The 22,623-nt window shown below is 46.1% G+C and overlaps 1 protein-coding gene across 3 annotated transcripts in view; it reads left to right on the forward strand.

The window, feature by feature from the left end:
• Positions 1–22,065, forward strand: part of LOC137347535 (zinc finger protein 551-like) — a 35,716-nt gene extending 13,651 nt beyond the window's left edge. Inside the window, exons 1-3 of one of the 3 annotated variants that reach the window (XM_068011990.1) lie at positions 8,384–8,425; positions 13,725–13,837; positions 19,854–22,065. In XM_068011990.1, the coding sequence (XP_067868091.1) occupies positions 20,196–21,185 (990 nt within the window). In that variant the 5' untranslated portion in view covers positions 8,384–8,425; positions 13,725–13,837; positions 19,854–20,195 and the 3' untranslated portion in view covers positions 21,186–22,065. Of the gene's footprint in view, positions 1–8,383; positions 8,454–13,724; positions 13,838–19,853 lie in introns of those variants that run through there. The other 2 variants (XM_068011989.1, XM_068011991.1) reach the window with 2 other exon arrangements.
• Positions 22,066–22,623: the final 558 nt, after the last annotated feature.

Genomic DNA, 22,623 nt, shown 5'->3' on the forward strand with positions numbered 1-22,623 from the left:
AAGGGTCACTGAGCTGAAACATTAACTCTGTCCATGATGAAGGGTCACTGAGCTGAAACATTAACTCTGTCCATGATGAAGGTCACTGAGCTGAAACATTAACTCTGTCCATGATGAAGGTCACTGAGCTGAAACATTAACTCTGTCCATGATGAAGGGTCACTGAGCTGAAACCTTAACTCTGTCCATGATGAAGGGTCACTGAGCTGAAACATTAACTCTGTCCATGATGAAGGGTCACTGAGCTGAAACATTAACTCTGTCCATGATGAAGGGTCACTGAGCTGAAACATTAACTCTGTCCATGATGAATGTCACTGAGTTGAAACATTAACTCTCTCCATGATGAAGGGTCACTGAGCTGAAACATTAACTCTGTCAATGATGAAGGGACACTGAGCTGAAACATTAACTCTGTCCATGATGAAGGGTCACTGAGCTGAAACATTAACTCTGTCCATGATGAAGGGACACTGAGCTGAAACATTAACTCTGTCCATGATGAAGGGTCACTGAGCTGAAACATTAACTCTGTCCATGATGAAGGGTCACTGAGCTGAAACATTAACTCTGTCCATGATGAAGGGTCACTGAGCTGAAACATTAACTCTGTCCATGATGAAGGGTCACTGAGCTGAAACATTAACTCTGTCCATGATGAAGGGTCACTGAGCTGAAACATTAACTCTGTCCATGATGAAGGGTCACTGAGCTGAAACATTAACTCTGTCCATGATGAAGGTCACTGAGCTGAAACATTAACTCTGTCCATGATGAAGGTCACTGAGCTGAAACATTAACTCTGTCCATGATGAAGGGTCACTGAGCTGAAACATTAACTCTGTCCATGATGAAGGGACACTGAGCTGAAACATTAACTCGGTCAATGATGAAGGGTCACTGAGCTGAAACATTAACTCCATCCATGATGAATGTCACTGAGTTGAAACATTAACTCTGTCAATGATGAAGGGTCACTGAGCTGAAACATTAACTCCATCCATGATGAAGGTCACTGAGCTGAAACATTAACTCTCTCCATGATGAAGGGTCACTGAGCTGAAACATTAACTCTGTCAATGATGAAGGGACACTGAGCTGAAACATTAACTCTGTCCATGATGAAGGGTCACTGAGCTGAAACATTAACTCTGTCCATGATGAAGGGACACTGAGCTGAAACATTAACTCTGTCCATGATGAAGGGTCACTGAGCTGAAACATTAACTCTGTCCATGATGAAGGGTCACTGAGCTGAAACATTAACTCTGTCCATGATGAAGGTCACTGAGCTGAAACATTAACTCTGTCAATGATGAAGGGTCACTGAGCTGAAACATTAACTCTGTCCATGATGAAGGTCACTGAGCTGAAACATTAACTCTGTCCATGATGAAGGTCACTGAGCTGAAACATTAACTCTGTCAATGATGAAGGGTCACTGAGCTGAAACATTAACTCTGTCCATGATGAAGGGTCACTGAGCTGAAACATTAACTCTGTCCATGATGAAGGTCACTGAGCTGAAACATTAACTCTGTCCATGATGAAGGGTCACTGAGCTGAAACATTAACTCTGTCCATGATGAAGGTCACTGAGCTGAAACATTAACTCTGTCCAGGATGAAGGGTCACTGAGCTGAAACATTAACTCTGTCCAGGATGAAGTGTCACTGAGCTGAAACATTAACTCTGTCCATGATGAAGGGTCACTGAGCTGAAACATTAACTCTGTCTTTGATGAAGGTCACTGAGCTGAAACATTAACTCTGTCCATGATGAAGGTCACTGAGCTGAAACATTAACTCTGTCAATGATGAACAGTCACTGAGCTGAAACATTAACTCTGTCCAGGATGAAGTGTCACTGAGCTGAAACATTAACTCTGTCCATGATGAAGGTCACTGAGCTGAAACATTAACTCTGTCTTTGATGAAGGTCACTGAGCTGAAACATTAACTCTGTCCATGATGAAGGTCACTGAGCTGAAACATTAACTCTGTCAATGATGAACAGTCACTGAGCTGAAACATTAACTCTGTCCATGATGAAGGTCACTGAGCTGAAACATTAACTCTGTCTATGATGAAGGTCACTGAGCTGAAACATGAACTCTGTCAATGATGAAGGTCACTGAGCTGAAACATTAACTCTGTCCATGATGAAGGGTCACTGAGCTGAAACATGAACTCTGTCAATGATGAAGGTCACTGAGCTGAAACATTAACTCTGTCCATGATGAAGGTCACTGAGCTGAAATATTAACTCTGTCCATGATGAATGTCACTGAGCTGAAACATTAACTCTGTCCACGATGAAGGTCACTGAGCTGAAATATTAACTCTGTCAATGATGACGGTCACTGAGCTGAAATATTAACTCTGTCAATGATGAATGTCACTGAGCTGAAACATTAACTCTGTCCACGATGAAGGTCACTGAGCTGAAATATTAACTCTGTCAATGATGACGGTCACTGAGCTGAAATATTAACTCTGTCAATGATGAAGGTCACTGAGCTGAAATATTAACTCTGTCAATGATGAAGGTCACTGAGCTGAAACATTAACTCTGTCCATGATGAAGGTCACTGAGCTGAAACATTAACTCTGTCCATGATGAAGGGTCACTGAGCTGAAACATTAACTCTGTCCATGATGAAGGTCACTGAGCTGAAACATTAACTCTGACAATGATGAAGGTCACTGAGCTGAAACATTAACTCTGTCCATGATGAAGGGTCACTGAGCTGAAACATTAACTCTGTCCATGATGAAGATCACTGAGCTGAAATATTAACTCTGTCCATGATGAAGGGTCACTGAGCTGAAACATTAACTCTGTCCATGATGAAGGGTCACTGAGCTGAAACATTAACTCTGACAATGATGAAGGTCACTGAGCTGAAACATTAACTCTGTCCATGATGAAGGTCACTGAGCTGAAACATTAACTCTGTCAATGATGAAGGTCACTGAGCTGAAACATGAACTCTGTCAATGATGAACAGTCACTGAGCTGAAACATTAACTCTGTCAATGATGAAGGTCACTGAGCTGAAACATTAACTCTGTCAATGATGGAGGTCACTGAGCTGAAACATTAACTCTGTCAATGATGAACAGTCACTGAGCTGAAACATTAACTCTGTCAATGATGAACAGTCACTGAGCTGAAACATTAACTCTGTCAATGATGAACAGTCACTGAGCTGAAACATTAACTCTGTCAATGATGAAGGTCACTGAGCTGAAACATTAACTCTGTCAATGATGGAGGTCACTGAGCTGAAACATTAACTCTGTCAATGATGAACAGTCACTGAGCTGAAACATTAACTCTGTCAATGATGAACAGTCACTGAGCTGAAACATTAACTCTGTCAATGATGAACAGTCACTGAGCTGAAACATTAACTCTGTCAATGATGAACAGTCACTGAGCTGAAACATTAACTCTGTCAATGATGAAGGTCACTGAGCTGAAACATTAACTCTGTCAATGATGAACAGTCACTGAGCTGAAACATTAACTCTGTCAATGATGAACAGTCACTGAGCTGAAACATTAACTCTGTCAATGATGAACAGTCACTGAGCTGAAACATTAACTCTGTCAATGATGAAGGTCACTGAGCTGAAACATTAACTCTGTCCATGATGAAGGTCACTGAGCTGAAACATTAACTCTGTCAATGATGGAGGTCACTGAGCTGAAACATTAACTCTGTCAATGATGAAGGTCACTGAGCTGAAACATGAACTCTGTCAATGATGAACAGTCACTGAGCTGAAACATTAACTCTGTCAATGATGAAGGTCACTGAGCTGAAACATTAACTCTGTCCATGATGAAGGGTCACTGAGCTGAAACATTAACTCTGTCCATGATGAACGGTCACTGAGCTGAAACATTAACTCTGTCCATGATGAAGGGTCACTGAGCTGAAACATTAACTCTGTCCATGATGAAGGGTCACTGAGCTGAAACATTAACTCTGTCCATGATGAAGGTCACTGAGCTGAAGCATTAACTCTGTCCATGATGAAGGGTCACTGAGCTGAAACATTAACTCTGTCCATGATGAAGGGTCACTGAGCTGAAACATTAACTCTGTCCATGATGAAGGGTCACTGAGCTGAAACATTAACTCTGTCCATGATGAAGGGTCACTGAGCTGAAACATTAACTCTGTCCATGATGAAGGGTCACTGAGCTGAAACATTAACTCTGTCCATGATGAAGGGTCACTGAGCTGAAACATTAACTCTGTCCATGATGAAGGGTCACTGAGCTGAAACATTAACTCTGTCCATGATGAAGGGTCACTGAGCTGAAACATTAACTCTGTCCATGATGAAGGTCACTGAGCTGAAACATTAACTCTGTCCATGATGAAGGGTCACTGAGCTGAAACATTAACTCTGTCCAGGATGAAGGGTCACTGAGCTGAAACATTAACTCTGTCCAGGATGAAGGGTCACTGAGCTGAAACATTAACTCTGTCCAGGATGAAGGGTCACTGAGCTGAAACATTAACTCTGTCCATGATGAAGGGTCACTGAGCTGAAACATTAACTCTGTCAATGATGAAGGTCACTGAGCTGAAACATTAACTCTGTCAATGATGAAGGTCACTGAGCTGAAACATTAACTCTGTCCATGATGAAGGTCACTGAGCTGAAACATTAACTCTGTCCAGGATGAAGGGTCACTGAGCTGAAACATTAACTCTGTCAATGATGAAGGGTCACTGAGCTGAAACATTAACTCTGTCAATGATGAAGGTCACTGAGCTGAAACATTAACTCTGTCCATGATGAAGGTCACTGAGCTGAAACATTAACTCTGTCCATGATGAAGGGTCACTGAGCTGAAACATTAACTCTGTCCAGGATGAAGGGTCACTGAGCTGAAACATTAACTCTGTCCATGATGAAGGGTCACTGAGCTGAAACATTAACTCTGTCCATGATGAAGGTCACTGAGCTGAAACATTAACTCTGTCCATGATGAAGGTCACTGAGCTGAACAGTGTACAGGATGTTGATAGTAGTGAGGTCAGGGATAAGGTTACAAGGATGCAAGAGGGCACTGGCAAGCAAGAACTTGGTTTAAAGTGTGTCTACTTCAACGCCAGGAGCATCCGGAATAAGGTGGGTGAGCTTGCAGCATGGGTTGGTACCTGGGATCTCGATGTAGTGTCCATTTCGGAGACATGGGTAGAGCAGGGGCAGGAATGGATGTTGCAGTTTCCGGGATTTAGATGTTTCAGTAAGAACAGAGAAGATGGTAAAAGAGGGGGTGGTGTGGCATTGTTAATCAAGGAGAGTATTACAGCGACAGAAAGGACGTTTGAGGACTCGTCTACTGAGGTAGTATGGGCCGAGGTTAGAAACAGGAGAGGAGAAGTCACCCTGTTGGGAGTCTTCTATAGACCTCCGAATAGTTCCAGAGATGTTGAGGAAAGGATAGCGAAGATGATTCTCGACAGGGGCGAGAGTAACAGGGTAGTGGTTATGGGGGACTTTAACTTTCCAAATATTGACTGGAAATACTATAGTTCGAGTACTTTAGATGGGTCAGTTTTTGTCCAGTGTGTGCAGGAGGGTTTTCTGACACAGTATGTAGACAGGCCAACCAGGGGCGATGCCACATTGGATTTGGTACTGGGTAATGAACCCGGCCAGGTGTTAGATTTAGATGTAGGTGAGCACTTTGGCGATAGTGATCACAAGTCGGTTAGGTTTACCTTAGCGATGGGCAGGGACAGGTATATACCGCAAGGCAAGAATTATAGCTGGGGGAAAGGAAATTATGATGCGATTAGGCAAGATTTAGGATGCGTAGGATGGGGAAGGAAACTGCAGGGGATGGGAACAATCGAAATGTGGAGCTTATTCAAGGAGCAGCTACTGCGTGTCCTTGATAAGTATGTACCTGTCAGGCAGGGAGGAAGTTGTCGAGCGAGGGAGCCATGGTTTACTAAAGAGGTTGAAGCGCTTGTCAAGAGGAAGAAGAAGGCTTATGTGAGGATGAGACGTGAAGGCTCAGTTAGGGCGCTTGAGAGATACAAGCTAGCCAGGAAGGATCTAAAGGGAGAGCTAAGAAGAGCAAGGAGAGGACATGAGAAGTCATTGGCGGATAGGATCAGGGAAAACCCTAAGGCTTTCTATAGGTATATCAGGAATAAAAGAATGACTAGAGTTAGATTAGGGCCAATCATGGATAGTAGTGGGAAGTTGTGTGTGGAATCAGAGGAGATAGGGGAAGCGTTAAATGAATATTTTTCGTCAGTATTTACAGTAGAGAAAGAAAATGTTGTTGAGGAGAATACTGAGATTCAGACTACTCGGCTGGATGGGATTGAGGTTCACAAGGAGGAGGTGTTATCAATTTTGGAAAGTGTGAAAATAGATAAGTCCCCTGGGCCAGATGGGATTTATCCTAGACAAAAACAAGAAATGCTGGAATCACTCAGCAGGTCTGGCAGCATCTGTGGAAAGAGAAGCAGAGTTAACGTTTCGGGTCAGTGACCCTTCTTCGGAACTTATCCTAGGATTCTCTGGGAAGCTAGGGAGGAGATTGCTTTGTCCTTGATCTTTATGTCGTCATTGTCGACAGGAATAGTGCTGGAAGACTGGAGGATAGCAAATATTGTCCCCTTGTTCAAGAAGGGGAGTAGAGACAGTCCTGGTAATTATAGACCTGTGAGCCTTACTTCGGTTGTGGGTAAAATGTTGGAAAAGGTTATAAGAGACAGGATTTATAATCATCTTGAAAAGAATAAGTTCATTAGCGATAGTCAGCACGGTTTTGTGAAGGGTAGGTCGTGCCTCACAAACCTTATTGAGTTTTTCGAGAAGGTGACCAAACAGGTGGATGAGGGTAAAGCCGTGGATGTGGTGTATATGGATTTCAGTAAGGCGTTTGATAAGATTCCCCACAGTTGGCTATTGCAGAAAATACGGAAGTATGGGGTTGAAGGTGATTTAGAGCTTTGGATCAGAAATTGGCTAGCTGAAAGAAGACAGAGGGTGGTGGTTGATGGCAAATGTTCATCCTGGAGTTTAGTTACTAGTGGTGTACCGCAAGGATCTGTTTTGGGGCCACTGCTGTTTGTCATTTTTATAAATGACCTGGAAGAGGGTGTAGAAGGGTGGGTTAGTAAATTTGCGGATGACACTAAGGTCGGTGGAGTTGTGGATAGTGCCGAAGGATGTTGTAGGGTACAGAGGGACATAGATAGGCTGCAGAGCTGGGCTGAGAGATGGCAAATGGAGTTTAATGCGGAAAAGTGTGAGGTGATTCACTTTGGAAGGAGTAACAGGAATGCAGAGTACTGGGCTAATGGGAAGATTCTTGGTAGTGTAGATGAACAGATAGATCTTGGTGTCCAGGTACATAAATCCCTGAAAGTTGCTACCCAGGTTAATAGGGCTGTTAAGAAGGCATATGGTGTGTTAGCTTTTATTAGTAGGGGGATCGAGTTTCGGAGCCATGAGGTCATGCTGCAGCTGTACAAAACTCTGGTGAGACCGCACCTGGAGTATTGCGTGCAGTTCTGGTCACCGCATTATAGGAAGGATGTGGAAGCTTTGGAAAGGGTGCAGAGGAGATTTACTAGGATGTTGCCTGGTATGGAGGGAAGGTCTTACGAGGAAAGGCTGAGGGACTTGGGGTTGTTTTCGTTAGAGAGAAGGAGGAGGAGAGGTGACTTAATAGAGACATATAAGATAATCAGAGGGTTAGATAGGGTGGATAGTGAGAGTCTTTTTCCTCGGATGGTGATGGCAAACACGAGGGGACATAGCTTTAAGTTGAGGGGTGATAGATATAGGACAGATGTCAGAGGTAGTTTCTTTACTCAGAGAGTAGTAGGGGCGTGGAACGCCCTGCCTGCAACAGTAGTAGACTCGCCAACTTTAAGGGCATTTAAGTGGTCATTGGATAGACATATGGATGAAAATGGAATAGTGTAGGTCAGATGGTTTCACAGGTCGGCGCAACATCGAGGGCCGAAGGGCCTGTACTGCGATGTAATGTTCTAAATTCTCTTTCTCTCCAGACTTGCTGAGATTTCCAGCACGTGCTCTTTTTCCTGTCTTCGACGTCACAGGCAGTTGCCAGTATTAAAGATGGCGCCGCTGAATTCGACACAAGCGAATTCAGCCCAAATCCCCCCTCAATGGCCGCCTTTAGTTCTCCATCCGATCTTCGTTTCTCTTCCCTGATTTATCCCGCGCCCATCTGCTCGGCGCTCGCTCCGCCGCTCGTTATTGGGACGTTCAATGAGTTGGGGGCTGTTACCCACCACCCTCTCCGGTTGAAATTGTTCGCAGTACGCAGGCGCATTGCTAATTAGAGTGTGGAGCATGCGCAATGCAAGTGATGGCAGTAGGATTGAGAGTCGCAGCTGCAGCCGGTAAGCGGAGGGAGCAATGGAGCTGAGGGTGGGTAGGCTTCAGAATCACCCGGTGTAGGCCTCAATTCTCCCAGTAAAAAGCTCCCTGTTCCGCGTTTACACCGAGCGGGGCTTCTGCTGGAGAGAGATCCTGTTAGCAGCCGCCAACTTTGCAGCTCTTTTGGAGGAACTAAGCATTAATAAACTGTAACATCAAAGGGAAAAACTTTAAAGGAAATTTAGCTCCTCTATAAAGGGGAATGGGGGAGGGGAGGGAGGAATCATTTGGGACACAGCACAGGGCAGGAGGTCCCCACTCCCTGGTTCCCTTGGACTGGGCCACGCCTGGGCAGGGCTGGCTCAAGGTGCTGGAAGCTGCAAGCTTCAAGGCTGAGCTGTGGACTGGGAGGAGTGGGGGGTTTGACTGACAGGCCTGGGGTGGGGGATATCAGGGCAGGTACACACACTGCTCCCCTTTTCCTCCTGGGATGTTTTACTGGAGTCGTGTTTCTAAACTCTGTCTCCCTGTCCCAGTAATGTAGGTGGATTGTTGGTTGCTGTGAGTCAGGCCCTTGGGGCACCCCGTGTCCATGCCGACCATAATGCCTATCTATATTAATCCCACCTGCCTACATTAATTCCATATCACTCTGTTCCTTGCTCATTCAAGTACCTGTCCAGATGCCCCTTAAATGTTGCTACTGTTCCTGCCTCCACCACCACCTCTGGCAGCTCATTCCAGATACCCACTATTCTTTGTGTGAAAAATTTGTCCCTTTGATCCGCTTTAAACCTCCTCCCTCTCACCTTAAATCTATGCTCTCTAGTTTTAGTCACCCCTCCCATGGGAAACACACTCTACCCTATCTATGCCTCTCATAATTTTATATACCTCTATCATGTCCCCTCTCAGCCTCCTTTGCTCCAGGGAAAACAGAGCCACCCTATCCAATCTCTCTTTATAACTCGAGCCCTCCAAACCAGGCAACATCCTTGTGAATCTTTTCTGCAGACTCTCTAGCCTAATCACTCCTGTAGTGCGGCGACCAGATCTGCACACAGTTCTCCAAATGCAGCCTAACCAACGTTATTTCCAACTGTAACATGACGTCCCAACTCTTGTACTCAATGCCTCGGCCGATGAAGGCAAGCATGCCATACGCCTTCTAAACCACCCTGTCTACCTGTGTTGCCACTTTCAGGGAACTATGTACTTGCACCCCAAGGTCTCTCTGCTCAACAACACTCCCCAGGGCCCTGCCATTCACTGTATATGTCCTGCCCTGGTTTAACTTCCCAAAATGCATCACTTGTCTGCATTAAATTCCATTTGTCAATCCCTTGCCCACTTTCCCAGTTGATCTATATCCTGTTGTAACCTTAGACAACCTTCTTCACTGTCCACTATACCACCAATTTTGGTGTCATCTGCAAACTTACTATTTATGCCCCTTACATTCACATCCAAGTCATTAATATATATGACAACCAGAGGGCCCAGCACCGATCCCTGCAGCACACCACTGGTCACCGGCCTCCAATCTGAAAAACAACCCTCCACTACCACCCTCTGCCTCCTATCACCAAGCCAATTTGTATACAACTTGCTGGCTCACCCTGGATCCCATGTGTTCGAATCTTCTGGACCAGCCTACCATGCGGGACCCTGTCAAAGGCCTTGCTAAAGTCCATGTGGACAACGTCCATAGCCCTGCCCTCGTCAATCCTCTTGGTCACCTCCTGGAAAACTCAATCAAACTCGTGAGACATGATTTCCCACTCACAAAGCCATGCTGACTATCCCTAATCAGACCATGCCTTTCCAGATGCATATAAATCCTGTCTCTCAGAATCCCTTCCAATAACTTTCCCACCACTGATGTAAGGCTCACCGGCCTGTAGTTCCCTGGCTTATCCCTGCTGCCCTTCTTAAATAAAGGCACAACATTGGCTATCCTCTAGTCTTCCGGTACCTCACCCGTGGCGAACGATGATACAAAAATCTCTGCCAGGGCTCCAGGAATCTCCTCCCTTCCTTCCCATAGCATCCGAGGATACACCTGGTCAGGCCCTGGGGATTTATCCACCCTAATGTGCTTCAAAGCCTCCAACACCTCCTCATTTGTAATGTTGATATGCTCCAGGATATTGGTGTTCCCTCCCTTGAACTCACTAGCTTCCATGACCTTCTCCACGGTAAATACGGACGAGAAATATTCATTTAAGACCTCGCCCATTTCCTGTGGCTCCACACATAGATTGCCACACTGATCCTTAAGGAGACCTACTGTCTCCCTAGCTACCCTTTTACTCTTAATATACTTATAGAATCGTTTAGGATTCTCCTTTATCTTATCTGCCAGGGAAATCTCATGGCCCCTTTTCTCCCTCCTAATTTCCTCCTTAAGTGTACTCCTACATCCCTTATACATCTCGAGGGATTTGCTCGATCCCAGCTGCCTATACCTGACATATGCCTCCTTCTTTGTCCTGACCAGACCCTCAATATCCCTCGTCAACCAAGGTTCCCTAAACTTGCCAGCCTTGCCCTTCCATCCAACAGGAACATGCCGGCCCTGAACTCTTCCTATCTCACTTTTAAAAGCCTCCCACTTGCCAGACGTCCCTTTACCTGTAAACAGCCTCTCCCATTCAACTTTTGAGAGTTCCTGTCTGATGCCATCGAAATTAGTCTTCCCGTAATTTAGGACTTCAACTTGAGGACCAGTCCTATCCTTTTCCATAACTATCTTGAAGCTAATACAGTTATGGTCACTGGTCCCAAAGTGCTCCCCCACTGACACATCAACCACCTGCCCATCCTCATTTCCTAAAAGGAGGTCGAGTGTAGCCCCTTCTCGAGGAGGGCCATCCACATACTGCTTCAGAAAACTATCCTGGACACACTTAACAAATTCTTCCCCATCTGATCCCTTAGCACTAAGGCAGTCCCAGTCAATATTAGGGAAGTTAAAATCACCTACTATTACAACCCTATAATTCCTACACCTGTCTGTGATTTCCCGACATATATGCTCCTCCAATTCCCTCTGACTATTGGGGGGCCTATAGTATAGGCCCAGTGGCGGCGCAGTGGTTAGCACCGCAGCCTCACAGCTCCAGGGACCTGGGTTCGATTCTGGGTACTGCCTGTGTGGAGTTTGCAAGTTCTCCCTGTGTCTGCGTGGGTTTCCTCCGGGTGCTCCGGTTTCCTCCCACATGCCAAAGACTTGCAGGTTGATAGGTTAATTGGCCATTATAAAATTGCCCCTAGTATAGGTAGGTGGTAGGGAAATAGAGGGACAGGTGGGGATGTAGTAGGAATCTGGGATTAGTGTAGGATTAGTATAAATGGGTGGTTGATGGTCGGCACAGACTCGGTGGGCCGAAGGGCCTGTTTCAGTGCTGTATCTCTAAACTAAACTAAACTATAATCCCATCACTGTGATCACCCCTTTCTTTTTTGTAAGTTCTACCCATATGGCCTCGCTGGACATTCCCCCTGGGATATCCTCTCTAAGTACTGCCGTGATGTCCTCCCTAATCAATAGTGCAACTCCACCTCCTGTTACCTCCACCTCTGTCACGCCGGAAGGATCGGTACCCCGGAACATTGAGCTGCCAGTCCTGCCCATTCCTCAACCACGTTTCCATAATAGCTATAATATCACAATCCCATGTACCAATCCATGCTCTGAGTTCATCTGCCTTACCTGTAAGGCTTCTTGTATTAAAGTAAATGCAGTTTAGCGTACCAGACCTTCCACGCTCCCTGTCCTGCCCCTGCCCGGCCTGCTTACTGGACTTGCTTGCTTTAACCTCTACATTTGCCTCAACTATCTCATTTGAGAGACTACTACTTTGGGTCCCACTCCCTGCAAGACTAGTTTAAACCCTCCCGAGTAGTACTAGCAAACCTCCCTGCAAGGATATTGGTCTCCCTCCAGTTCAGATTCAACCCGTCCTTCATGTACAGGTCACCTCTGCACCAGAAGAGATCCCAGTGATCCAAGTAGCTGAAGCCCTCCTGCCTACACCAGCTCTTCAGTCATGCATTCATTTGCCTAATCCTCCTATTCCCACCCTCACTAGCATGTGGCACAGGGAGTTATCCTGAGATTACAACAATAGAGGTCCTGCTTTTTAACAAAAACAAGAAATGCTGGAATCACTCAGCAGGTCTGGCAGCATCTGTGGAAAGAGAAGCAGAGTTAACGTTTCGGGTCAGTGACCCTTCTTCGGAACTGACCCGAAACGTTAACTCTGCTTCTCTTTTCACAGATGCTGCCAGACCTGCTGAGTGATTCCAGCATTTCTTGTTTTTGTTTCAGATTTCTAGCATCCGCAGTATTTTGCTTTTATTTTCCTGCTTTTTAACCTTCTGCCTAACTCCCTATATTCACTTTGCAGGACCTCATCTCTCTTCCTGCCTATGTCGTCAGTACTAATATGGACCACGACCTCTGGCTGCTCACCCTCCCCTTTCAGAATGTCCTGCAGCCGCTCTGAGACATCCTTGACCCCAGCACCAGGGAGGCAACATACCATCCTGGAGTCTTGTTTGTGGCCACAGAAACACCTATCTGCACCCCTTATGATAGAATCCCCAATCACTATAGCTCATCCAACCCTTTTCCTCCCCTGCTGTACAGCAGAGCCCTCCATGGTGCCACGAACTTGGCTGTTGCTGCTTTCCCCTGGGAGGTCATTCCACCCCCCCCCCCTCCCCCCCCCCCCCACCCAACAATATCCAAAGTGGTATATCTATTTGAGAGGGGGATGGCCACAGGGGACTCCTGCACTAGCCTGCCTGCGCCTATATTGTTCGACTATATTGTCTCTCTTCATTCTTCCTCCTCCTCCCACTCCAAGTTCCAGGCTGTAGGTTCTGGTGGCTTGATGCACCTGAAACGTTAACTCTGTTTCATTCTGCACAGATGCTGCCTGACCTGCTGAGTATTTCTAGCACTTTCTGTTTTTGAACAATTAAGAATGAGTTTGTATAAGGATGAGTGACTGCCTGACCTGTGTAGGTCTTTGTTGTTGCATCAATTTGAGCTGGAGTGGAGATGGAAGAAGGGCGACTGGGTTGAACCCCAAGTATATTTGGGCCCAACAATTTCCAACATGAGACCCATCCCCCACTCCCTGGTTCCACAAAGAATCATGTTCACGGTTTTACACATGGGTCTGGGGAGGATAATGTTCACTGTTTTATATTTGCATGCATAGCCACCCTAGGCCAGGAAGCAGGAGGAGAGAATGATGTGAATTTCTATCCTGGACTGACACTGATGACTTTTGTAAACTCCTTTTACAGGATATTGGAAGGGGAAGATTTGCAGAAGGATGAACTCAAACTAAACATCACATCAAGATCTGACAGTCACTCGATTCATCAGGACCTAAACTTAGAACGTGGAAGGAAAAAAGGTTTGTCTGATCTGTCTGTGGGATAAAAATCTAAGGTATCAGCGTGATGGGAAAAGTACTGAGGTACACAAAACCCTGTTCAGACCACAGCAGAATACTCTGTTCAGTTCTGGGCACCACAACTCGGGTAGGATATCTTGGACTCGGAGGAAGTGCAGCACAGATTTACCCGAATAATACCTGGACTCCCAGGGTTAAGTTACGAGGAGAAATTACACAAATGAGTCTGGCCCAGCAAACTCGAGCATGAATCCACTCCTGGGTGCTGTAAACTCGAGCTTCAATCCACGGCTGGGCCTTGTAAACCCGTGTGTTAATCCATCCCTGGGTCCTGTAAACCTGAGCATTAATCATTGGGACTGTTTTCCTTGAAGAGGAGGCTGAGAGGAGATTTGATAGAGGTATTCAAAACCATGAGGGGTCTGGACAGAGTAGATAGAGAGAAAATACTGCACTCCTGAAGGGATTGAGAATGAAAGAGCACAGATTTAAAGTGATTGGCAAAGGAACCAAAAGCCACACGAGGAAAAACTTCTTCAGCGAGTTGTTAGGATCTGGAATGCGCTGCCTGAGAGTGCGTTGGAGGCAGGTTCAGTCGAGGCATTCGAAAGGAAATTAGACTGTAAGCTGAAAGGAAAAATGTGCAGGCTTCAGGAGGAATAGCATTCGGTGAATTACATGTTGGGAGAACCGGTGCAGATACGATGGGATGAATGGCCCCTTCTGTGCTGGTACAATTCTGCGATTCATTAATCCACCCCAGATCCTGTAAACCCGAGCATTAATCCTTCACTGGACCCTGTAAACCTGACCATTAATCCACCTCGGGGGCAAGTAGACCCGAGCATGAATCGACCCATAGATCCTGTAAACCTGAGCCTTAATCCACCCCTGGGCCCTGCTTACCCGAGCATTAATCCACCCTGGGTCCTGAAAACATGACCATTAATCCTCTTTGCCTCCCATAAACTCGAATATTATTCCACCCGAGGGCACAGTAAGCCGGAGCATTAATCCTCCCCTGACCCCTGTAAACCTGAGCATTAATCCTCCCCTGACCCCTGTAAACCTGAGCATTAATGCACCCCGGGGCCCTGTAAACCTGAGCATTAATGCACCCCGGGGCCCTGTAAACCTGAGCATTAATGCACCCCGGGGCCCTGTAAACCTGAGCATTAATCCTCCCCTGGCTCCTGTAAACCTGAGCATTAATGCACCCCGGGGCTCTGTAAACCTGAGCATTAATCCTCCCCTGGCTCCTGTAAACCTGAGCATTAATGCACCCCGGGACCCTGTAAACCTGAGCATTAATCCTCCCCTGGCTCCTGTAAACCTGAGCATTAATGCACCCCGGGACCCTGTAAACCTGAGCATTAATCCACCCCTGGGTCCTGTGAACCCGAGCATTAATGCACCCCGGGGCCCTGTAAACCCGAGCATTAATCCACCCCTGGGGGTGCTGTCCATCCCAGCATTAATCCACCCCTGGGGGTCCTGTCCATCCCAGCATTAATCCACCCCTGGGGGTCCTGTCCATCCCAGCATTAATCCACCCCGGGTCCTGTAAACCCCAGCATTAATCCACCCCTGGGGGTCCTGTCCATCCCAGCATTAATCCACCCCTGGGGGTCCTGTCCATCCCAGCATTAATCCACCCCTGGGTCCTGTAAACCCCAGCATTAATCCACCCCTGGGGGTCCTGTCCATCCCAACATTAATCCACCCCTGGGTCCTGTAAACCCCAGCATTAATCCACCCCTGGGGGTCCTGTCCATCCCAGCATTAATCCACCCCTGGGGGTCCTGTCCATCCCAGCATTAATCCACCCCTGGGTCCTGTAAACCCCAGCATTAATCCACCCCTGGGGGTCCTGTCCATCCCAACATTAATCCACCCCTGGGTCCTGTAAACCCCAGCATTAATCCACCCCTGGGGGTCCTGTCCATCCCAGCATTAATCTTCCCCTGGGTCCTGTAAACCCCAGCATTAATCCACCCCTGGGGGTCCTGTCCATCCCAGCATTAATCCACCCCTGGGGGTCCTGTAAACCCCAGCATTAATCTACCCCGGGGGTCCTGTCCATCCCAGCATTAATCCACCACTGGGTCCTGTCAACCCCAGCATTAACCCACCTGTCCTGTGCACAAAAAGCAGGACAAATCCAACCTGGCCAATTACCGCCTTATCAGTCTACTCCAGATCATCAGCAAAATGTTGGAAGGTGTTGTCGACAGTGCTATCAAGCGACACTTGGTCAGCAATAACCTGAGTACTGACGCTCAGTTTGGGTTCTGCCAGAGCCACTCGACTCTGATCTCATTCCAGCCTTGACCCAAACATGGACAAAAGAGCTGAACTCAAGAGCGAGGTGAGAGTGACTGCCCTTAATATCAAAGCAGCATTTGACTGAGTCTGGCATCAAGGAGCCCTAGCAAAACTCGAGTCAGTGGGAATTAGGAAAAACTCTCCGCTGGTTGGAGTCATTCCTAGCACAAAGGAAGATGGTTGTGGTTGTTGGAGGTCAATCGTCTCAGTCCCAGGACATCACTGCAGGAGTTCCTTAGGGTAGTGTCCTAGGCCCAAACATCTTCAGCTGCTTCATCACCTTCCATCATAAGGTCAGAAGTGGGGATGTTCGCTGATGATTGTACCATTCACAACTCCTCAGATGCTGAAGTAGCCCGCGTCCATATGCAGCAAGACCTGGACAACATCCAGGCTTGGGCTGATAAGTGGCAAGTAACATTCGCACCACACAAGTGACCATCTCAAACAAGAGAGAATTTAACCACCTTCCCTTAACGTTCAATGGCATTACCATCACTGAATCCCCCACTGTCAGCATCCTGGGGGTTACCATTGACCAGAAACTGGACTAGACCAGCCACGTAAATGCTGTGGGTACAAGAGCAGGTCATAGACAGGGAATTCCATGGCGAGTAACTCACGTTCGGACTCCGTAAAGCCTGTCCACCATCTACAAGGCACAAGTCAGGAGTGTGATGGAATACTCTCCAGTTGCCTGGATGGGTGCAGCTTCAACAACACTCAAGAAGCTCGACACCATCCAGGGCAAAGCAGCCCGCTTGATTGGCACCCCATCTACAAACATTCACTCCCTTCATCACCGATGCACAGTGGCAGCAGTGTGTACCATCTACAAGATGCAGTGCAGCAATGCACCAAGGCTCCTTAGACAGCACCTTCCAAACCCGCGACCTCTACTACCTAGAAGGACAAGGGCAGCAGATGCATGGGAACACCACCACCTGCAAGTTCCATCCAAGCCACACGCCATCCTGACTTGGAACTATGTCGCCGTTCCGTCACTGTCGCTGGGTCAAAATCCTAGAACTCCCTTCCTAACAGCACTGTTAGTGTATCTACACCCCAAGGACTGCAGCGGTTCAAGAAGGCAGCTCAGCACCACTTTCTCAAGGGAAATTAGGAATGGTCAATAAATGCTGGCCTAGCCAGTGATGCTCACATCCCCCGAATGAATAATAAAAAAAAATCTTTGGTCCCTGGATACCCGAACATTATTCCTACCCCAGGTCCTGTAAACTGGAGCGTTATACAACCCAAGCCTTGAGCATTAATCCACCACTGCGCCCTGCAAACCCAAGCATTAATCCACCAATGGTCTCCCCAAGCATTAATCTACTCCTGGGTCCTCAATGTCAGCATTATTCCACCCCGAACATCGATCAACCCGTAGGCCCTGTAAACACAACATTAATGCACCTCTGCACCCTGTAAACCTGGGCATTAATCCACCTGCAGGCCCTGTAAACCTAAACATTAATCCACCCCTGCTGTACATGCACAGAATTGCAGCCCAGAAACAGACTTTTCAGCCACAGTTGTTTGTGCCAATGTTTATAATCTACATGAGCCTCCTCTCAATCTATTTACCTCGTCCCACCCTGTCCCATATCCCTTCTCCCTCAGAACTGTATTGAGCTGCTTCTTAAGCAAGTGGCAGCGAGTTCCACATTATCACTGCTCTTTGAATAGAGAGGTTCCTCCTAAGTTCTCTATTTGACCTGTTAATATCTTAATTTGCTGCCCCTCTTGTTCTGAATCTCTAATAATTTTAAAGGCCTCTGCTGGGTCTCCTAGGCTTCTTTCCAGGGAGTAGCATCCTGTCTGGCAACAACCTTGCAAATCTGTTCAGCACTTTGTTCAGTGCTTCAATATACTTTTTTAACCTGGAGATCAGAAGTGATTGGTGGATAGGCAATGGATAATATTTAAAGAATGTGCACATGAATTACAATAATTATTCATTCCTGTCTGACACAAAAATAAAACTGGAAAGGTGGCTCAACCGTGGCTTACAAAAGAAATTAGAGATAGTATTAGATCCAAAGAGGAGGCATATAAAATTGCCAGAAAAAGCAGCAAGTCTGAGGATTGGGAGCAGTTTAGAATTCAGCAAAGAAGGACAAAGAGGTTGATTAAGTGGGGGAAAATAGAGTTTGAGAGTAAACTTGCTGGGAACATAAAAACTGAAAGTAAAAGTTTCTATAAATATGTGAAGAGAAAAAGATTAGTGAAGACAAATGTAGGTCCCGTACAGTCAGAAACGGGGGAAATTATAATGGGGAACAAAGAAATGGCAGAACAATTAAACACATACTTTGGTTCTGATTTCACAAAGGAGGACACAAATAACCTCCCAGAAATGTTAGGGAACATAAGGTCTAATGAGAGGGAGGAACTGAAGGAAATCAGTATTAGTAACAAAAAAAAAGTGCTAGGGAAATTAATGGGGTTAAAGGCTGACAAATCCCCAGGGCCTGATAATCTACATCCCAGAGTACTAAAGAAAGTGTCCCTGGAAATAGTGGATGCATTGGTGGACATCTTTCAAAATTCTACAGACTTTGGAGCAGTTCCGACAAATTGGAGGGTGGCAAATGTAACCCCACTATTTAAAAAAGGAGGGAGAGAAAAAACAGGGAATTACAGAACAGTTAGCCTTACATCAATGGTGGGGATAATGCTAGAGTACTATAAAGGATGTGATAGCAGAACACCTGGAATGCATAAACGGGATTGGACAAAGTCAGCATGGATTCAAGAAAGGGAAATTTGCTTAACAAATCTGCTGGAGTTTTTTGAGGATGTAACTAGTAGAATAGATAAGGGAGAATCAGTGGATGTGGTGTATTTGGATTTTCAGAAGGCTTTTTATAAGGTCACAAGAGGTTAGTGTGCAAAATTAAAGCACATGGGATTGGGGGTAATCTACTGATATGACAGACAGGAAACAAAGCGTAGGAACAAATGGGTCTTGTTCCGGGTGGCAGGCAGTGACTAGTGGGGTACCGCAGGGATCAGTGCTTGGGCCCCAGCTGTTCACAATATGTTTTAATAACTTGGGTGAGGGAGCTAAATGTAACATTTCCAAGTTTGCAGGTGACATAAAGCTGGGGAGGAATGTGAGCTGTGAGGAGGATGCAAAGAGGCTCCAATGTGATTTGGACAAGTTGGGTGAGTGGGCAAATGCATGCCAGATGCAGTATAATGTGGATAAATGTGAGGTTATCCACTTTGGTTGTAAAAACAGGCAGATTATTATCTGAATGGTGATAGATTGGGAAAGGGGGAGGTGCAACGAGACCTGGGTGTCCTTGTACACCAGTCACTGAAAGCAAGCATTCAGGTGCAGCAAACAGTTAGGAAGGCAAATGGTATGTTGGCTTTCATTGCAAGAGGATTTGAGTACAAGAGCAAGGATGTCTGACTGCAGTTATACAGGGCCTTGGAGTATTGTGATAAAAGCAAAATACTGCAGATGCTGGAAATCTGAAACACAAACAAGAAATGCTGGAAATACTCAGCAGGTCTGGCAGCATCTGTGAAAAGAGAAGCAGAGTTAACGTTTCAGGTCAGTGACCCTTCATCAGAACACTGTTCACGCAATCTATGATTCTATGAAACTAGAATTATCTGTTCTGAATTTCCAGCCTGTACTGACAGTGATGTCTTTTGTAAACTCCTTTTACAGGATATTAGAAGAGGAGGATTTGCAGACAGGAAACTCAAACTAAACATCACATCAAGAGTTGACAGTCAGTCAATTTATTAGGACCTGAATATCATCAGCCTTTGAATGTGGAAGGAGAAATATTTGTTTGTTCTGTCTGTGGGAAAAGATTTCAAACATCAGTGTGACTGGAAAAGCAGTGAGACACACACACCAGAGTGAGAGTGTTCCAGTACACTGACTGTGGAAAGAGCTTTAACCAGTTACACAGACTGAAAAAACATTTCATCATTCACATGTTCTGTGTGTGAACAAGGCTTCAACTGATCATCCAACCTGGAGAGACACACGGACGTCTGCACCATGGAGAAACCGTGGAAATGTGGGGACTGTGGGAAGGGATTTAATTATCCATCCAAGCTGGAAATTCATCGACGCAGTCACACTGGGGAGAGGCTGTTCACCTGCTCTGAGTGTGGGAAGGGATTCAATTACCTATCAGAACTGGATACTCATCGACGTACTCACACTGGGGAGAGGCCTTTCACCTGCTCTGAGTGTGGGAAGGGATTCACTCAGTCATCACCCCTACTAGCACATCAGCGAGTTCACACTGGGGAGAGGCCGTTTACCTGCTCTGAGTGTGGGAAAGGATTCACTCAGTCATCTGATCTCCTGAGACACCAACTTGTTCACTCTGATGAAAGATGTTTTGCATGTTCTGAATGTGAGAAGAGCTTCAAAATCAAAAATGATCTGCTGACACACCAACGCACTCACACTGGGGAGAGGGCGTTCACTTGCTCCGTGTGTGGGAAGGGATTTACTCAGTCATCCTATCTCCTGAGGCACCAACTTGTTCATTCTGATAAGAGATATTTTGTATGTTCTGAATGCAAGAAGAGCTTTAAAAGTAAAAATGATCTGCTGACGCACACCCAACGCACTCACGCTGGGGAGAGGCCGTTCACCTGCTCAGTGTGTGGGAAGGGATTCACTCAGTCATCCAACCTGCTGAGACACCAGCGAGTTCACACTGGGGAGAGGCCGTTCACCTGCTCCATATGTGGGAAGCGGTTCGCTCACTCATCTACCCTGCTGACACATCAGCGAGTTCACACTGGGGAAAGGCCGTTCATCTGCTCTGTGTGTGGGAAAGGATTCACTCAGTCATCCCACCTCTCTGAACACCAACTTATTCATTCTGATAAGAGACCTTTTAAATGTTCCAACTGTTTGAGGAGCTTTAAAAGCAGAAATTATCTCATGAAACATCAACGCATTCATTATGGGGAGAGACTGCCACCTGCTCTATGTGAGGGAAGGGATTCACTTGGTCATCCCACCTGCTAACACATCAGTGAGTTCACACCACAGAAAGGCCATTCTCCAGCTCTGTGCGTGAAGAGATTTAATCAATTATCCAACCTATGGAGACACCAGTAAGTTCACACTGCAAGAGGCCGTTCACCTGTTCCATGTGTGGGCAGGGATTCACTTAGTCATCCTGCCTCACTGGACATCAGCTTGTTCACAGTAATCATAGACCTTTTAAATGTTCTGAATGTGAGAAGAGCTTTAAAAGCAAAAATAATTTAACACACCAACGCACTCACACTGGGGAGAGGCCGTTCACCCGCACCATATGTGGGAAGGAATTCACTCAGTCATCCAGCTGACTGTTACACCAGCGAATCCTCCTGTTATTGCTGCTGTTAATCACATCCAGGACTGAACCATGTTCATTCTGATAGCTGGGACTTATTTTAGTTGATAAACTCCAGCCCCCTTACAGGGATTAATAGTCAAGATATATATTAAATAAATTAGCTTTCTGTCAAATACACAGTGTTCGAGTCCTTGATTTCTCTAAGAGGAATGGGTGGCACAGTAGCGCAGTGGTTAGCACCACAGCCTCACAGCTCCAGGGACCCGGGTTCAATTCTAGGTACTGCCTGTGTGGAGTTTGCAAGTTCTCCCTGTGTCTGCGTGGGTTTTCTCCGGGTGCTCCGGTTTCCTCCCACAAGCCAAAAGACTTGCAGGTTGGTAGGTAAATTGGCCATTATAAATTGCCCCTAGTATAGGTAGGTGGTAGGGAAATATAGGGACAGGTGGGGATGTGGTAGGAATATGGGATTAGTGTAGGATTAATATAAATGGGTGGTTGATGGTCGGCACAGACTTGGTGGGCCGAAGGGCCTGTTTCAATGCTGTATCTCTAAACTAAACTAAAAGGAGACTGATGTTCTGTTACTGATTCTTCCATTTTTGGGCCTTTTCTCCTTTGTTAATGAAAGACTTGTATTTGTATTGTGCCTTTCACCACTTCAGGATGTCCCGTAGTGTTTTACAGCTAATGACGTTCTTTTGCTGTATACTCAGTGCTGTTGACAGCTGTGACTCAGTGGGTAACTCTCTCACCTCTGAGTCAGAAGGTGGTGGCTTCAAGTTTTATCCAGGACTTGAGCACAAAAATCAAAGCTGACACTGCAGTGCAGTACTGAGGGAGTGCTGCATAATCGGAGGTGCCGTCTTTTCAGATGAAAGATTAAACTGAGGTTCTTCCTCCCCCTCAGGTGGACGTAATAGATCCTGTGGCACTATTTCAAACAAGAACGTTGCCGTTTGTGGGATCTTGCTGTGCAAATTAGCTGCTGTGTTACCTACATTACAACAATTCAAAAGTACTTCATTAGTTGTAAAATGCTTTAAAACATCCTGGAATCACGAAAGGCGCCATATAAATGCAATCCTTCGTTTAATGTTGGTAATATGGCAGGAAAACTGCACA

This window comes from Heterodontus francisci, chromosome 32 (genome assembly GCF_036365525.1).
Source record: "Heterodontus francisci isolate sHetFra1 chromosome 32, sHetFra1.hap1, whole genome shotgun sequence".
Taxonomy (NCBI): Eukaryota; Metazoa; Chordata; class Chondrichthyes; order Heterodontiformes; family Heterodontidae; genus Heterodontus; species Heterodontus francisci.